General features: G+C 47.6%; 1 protein-coding gene across 1 annotated transcript in view; it reads left to right on the top strand.

Annotated features, from left to right (window-relative positions):
* OTOP2 (otopetrin 2) overlaps positions 1-2,735 on the top strand; it is an 8,018-nt gene extending 5,283 nt beyond the window's left edge. Inside the window, exon 6 of the mRNA XM_019542519.1 lies at positions 1,260-2,735. Coding sequence (XP_019398064.1) covers positions 1,260-1,430 — 171 coding nt within the window. The 3' untranslated portion in view covers positions 1,431-2,735. The remainder of the gene's footprint in view (positions 1-1,259) is intronic.
* The last annotated feature ends 513 nt before the right edge of the window (positions 2,736-3,248 follow it).

Below are 3,248 nucleotides of genomic sequence, written 5' to 3' on the forward strand. Positions count from 1 at the left end.
GTCGAGAAGGACCCATCCACCACCACCCTCTGGGTGCGGCCCTCCAGCCAGTTGGCAACCCATTTGACTGTGTGGGTGTCGACACCACAGCCCCCAGTTTCTTAATGAGAACGGGGTGAGAGACAGTGTCGAAGGCCTTCCAGAAGTCCAGGAAGACGATGTCCACTGCTACCCCCGCATCTAATGACTTGGTGATCTGATCGTAAAAGGCCACCAGGTTGGTCTGACAGGACCTGCCACTGATGAACCCCTACAACTGTTCATCAGTACAACTGGTACAAGTGAGAGGGGAGGTCAGGTCCACTATTTTTCATTAAGTGCAATAACCCTTTACCATTCCTTTTTCTATGCAAGGAAAAATGCATCTAGAGCCTGATCTAACTTCTCTTCTTACATATCCAAAGAAATTAAATTCAGTAACAGGCATTTAAAACAGGGATGGAAGGTTACTTCCAGTGAGGACAGTGGTAGAAAAGAAATCCCATTGCCTTCAGTGGAGCTGGCATTTCATCTCCGGGTCAGCTTGCACTCAACCTTCACTGACAGACCTCAGAGCCTGCAGTAGCTTCTTTGAGAAGACTTCCCTCATCTTACAGCCATGCCTTCATCCTGCACACTGTCAGGGGAAGCAATTCAGGGTAGTTTGAGCATCCCTTGCCTTTGATTTATAGGGCAGCTCTGAGGAAGAGGCATGTTTCATAAGGCCCTGGCTTCCGAACAAGCCAAGCACAGATTAGTCTTTACAGTCACCAAACGCCAAGTCACATTTGCACATGATCCAGGGTGTTTAAGGTCCGTTAACATTGCTTTCAGGTCTCATCTATCTGCCCACTTGCACCAAAAGGGACATGAGACGATGCAGCCATCATAATGCACATGACCCAGAACCAGTCTTCGGTTCTCCGAGTCAGGCACACGTGTTAGCACACACACTCGGTGCCACTCTAATACAGCTACATCACCTTATGTCCAGGATTTAGCATGCACGGGGGGAATGAGTGGGCTGGACCAGAACGCAGAGGGGAGTAAAACAAGGCTTTAATGTCCAGTACTCTCCCTTCTGAAGGACTACAGGCTTCCCTGACAATGGGATGGACACAAGGGCCGTCTCTGATATGGTCCTGGACATAAAAGATGCATCTTCCCTCTTCAGTCTGTTCCACCCTTCAAGTCTCTTAGCAGAAGCAACTGTAGTTACTTACCATGTCCCTCCTTTCACCCTGAGACCGTCCTATTTGCTCTCTCTCCCCCCACTACAGCTCTGGATAATGCCTGCGTTTGGTGCCCGGCCTCAGTTTGACAACAAGCAGGAGCTTGACTTCTATGGCAAGCCCATGTGGTCTGCCATTGTGGACATCTGCTTGCCCTTCGGGATCTTCTATCGGATGCACGCAGTCGCCAGCTTGCTGGAGGTCTACATCACGTCCTAAAAGGGAAGACGAGAAACTGCCCTCTTGAGCCTCCTTTTCCACCCCCAAGACTGAACGTCTGCATGGCTGATCAGGACTTGCTGGAATCTCCTGCCGTGGGATCCTGCAGCAGGGATAATCCAAGACGACAGATTTTATTTTTATACTTGTGTGTGTATGTGTGTGCGCGCGTGTGTGCTTGGGTTTAAATTTTAAGGTTTTTAATGAACTGGAATCATGAGTACTGTACCTACCATATGTTAAAAGAGAACTCCTTTATGTCTCGCAGGATTGATCCTACTAAGTGTCCTCAATGCCAGTGATGCCGTTCTCCCAGGCAGCTCTCAGAACTTCATAGGTTCAGAGCCCATCTGCATGCAGGCCACATCCTGCTTGCAATAAATGACCCGGTTGGGTCAGTGAGATAACTCAGGTGTATAAGGCAGACTAAAGGAGATTGCACAATGTCTTGCCTCTGGGAGCTCAGCTTTAAAGGAAAGGAATGAAGTACACACATGTGAAAACTGAACTGATAAAGCTTGACAGCTCTTGGGATCACATCAGCATGCCCATCCTCCCGGTCACTGACTGGGGTCCTGCCAGCCTCCCCATCACCTTGCCCTTCAATGAGATATTACAGCTGCTGATCAGCTGGCTGAGAAAGGCCCCCAGTGGAGTAAAAGTTTTCCTCTTCCCAGAACAAACACCGAGCTTCACTCCTGCTGAAGTCCAGGGAGTTTAGCACGTGATTGAAGGCTGCCCTGAATAGGGACACACGTAATCCCATGCTTTTAAGTGATTTCCTCAATCAGGGCTCAGGAGCTGGAACACCCAAAGGTTAATGAGGAGACTGAGAAAGAGGGGTGTTTTAATAGCATACTGATTTTTTTAATATATGAACTTTTTTGTATAAACGTATTTATTGATTTTCAGCGTAACAGTAAATGACTAAAGGCTTCACTCCACCACACAATGCAGCCCGAGACCCAGTGCATCCTAGAGACCAGATCTGAACCTTAGATGAGGGCCAATGCCTCCCAGTGAGGCCTGTGCATCAGGTCGCAGAGCTACAATGTGTATGCACAAGGTGAAACAAGGCTCAGACAGTCGGGGCTCCGTTTGGCAGGGAGTGAGGTGAGGGGACTGGGATCAGTAAATGATGCAATGTGGTACAGCTCCGTTTCTAGCTCCGGACAAACCACTTACAAAAGAACAAAACATTATTGTACCACAGAAGGAAATTGCAGCGGTGATGAAAGCTGGCAATCATTCCCCAGTGATTTTTGCATATTCTTTGAAAGAATAAATGAAAATCATATGCTCTGATTAGGCTGAGCTATTTTCTATGTGTTGTATCCCAGCAACTTGATCTGAATAAAGTACCTGTTTTGGAAAGGTCTCCTGTCTACGTCTGAAGGGATTAGAAGATGAGGAATCTCCCACTCCCCTTGGCAATTTCTTCCAATGCTTAATCAAATGTACTGGCAAATGCTTCTGCTTTATTTCTAATGCAACTGCGGCTGACTTTAATGTCCAACTGCTGGTTCTTGTTACACCTTCCTCCACCAATTTAAAAGGCACTTTAGCCCTGGCGTTTTCTTCCTGTGAAGGTAAATGGTAGTTGTCTTTCAGATTTTCAGATAGGAGATTAAGTTCATACTTAACATGCAAGAGAAACAACTGACTCAACAGGGAACTCTCTGGATTAGAAATATCCAGCCGTGGTCTTCTCCTTCCAGAGATGCCATAGCCTGCCCTTACCTGCAAGACCCTTCAGGAGGTGTCACCCACCGTCACAGCTCTGGGGTTAGCAGTTCTCTCCCTGTCCCCCCATAGTCC

This window comes from Crocodylus porosus, unplaced genomic scaffold (genome assembly GCF_001723895.1).
Source record: "Crocodylus porosus isolate Cpor-Errol unplaced genomic scaffold, CroPor_comp1, whole genome shotgun sequence".
Classification (NCBI taxonomy): Eukaryota; Metazoa; Chordata; order Crocodylia; family Crocodylidae; genus Crocodylus; species Crocodylus porosus.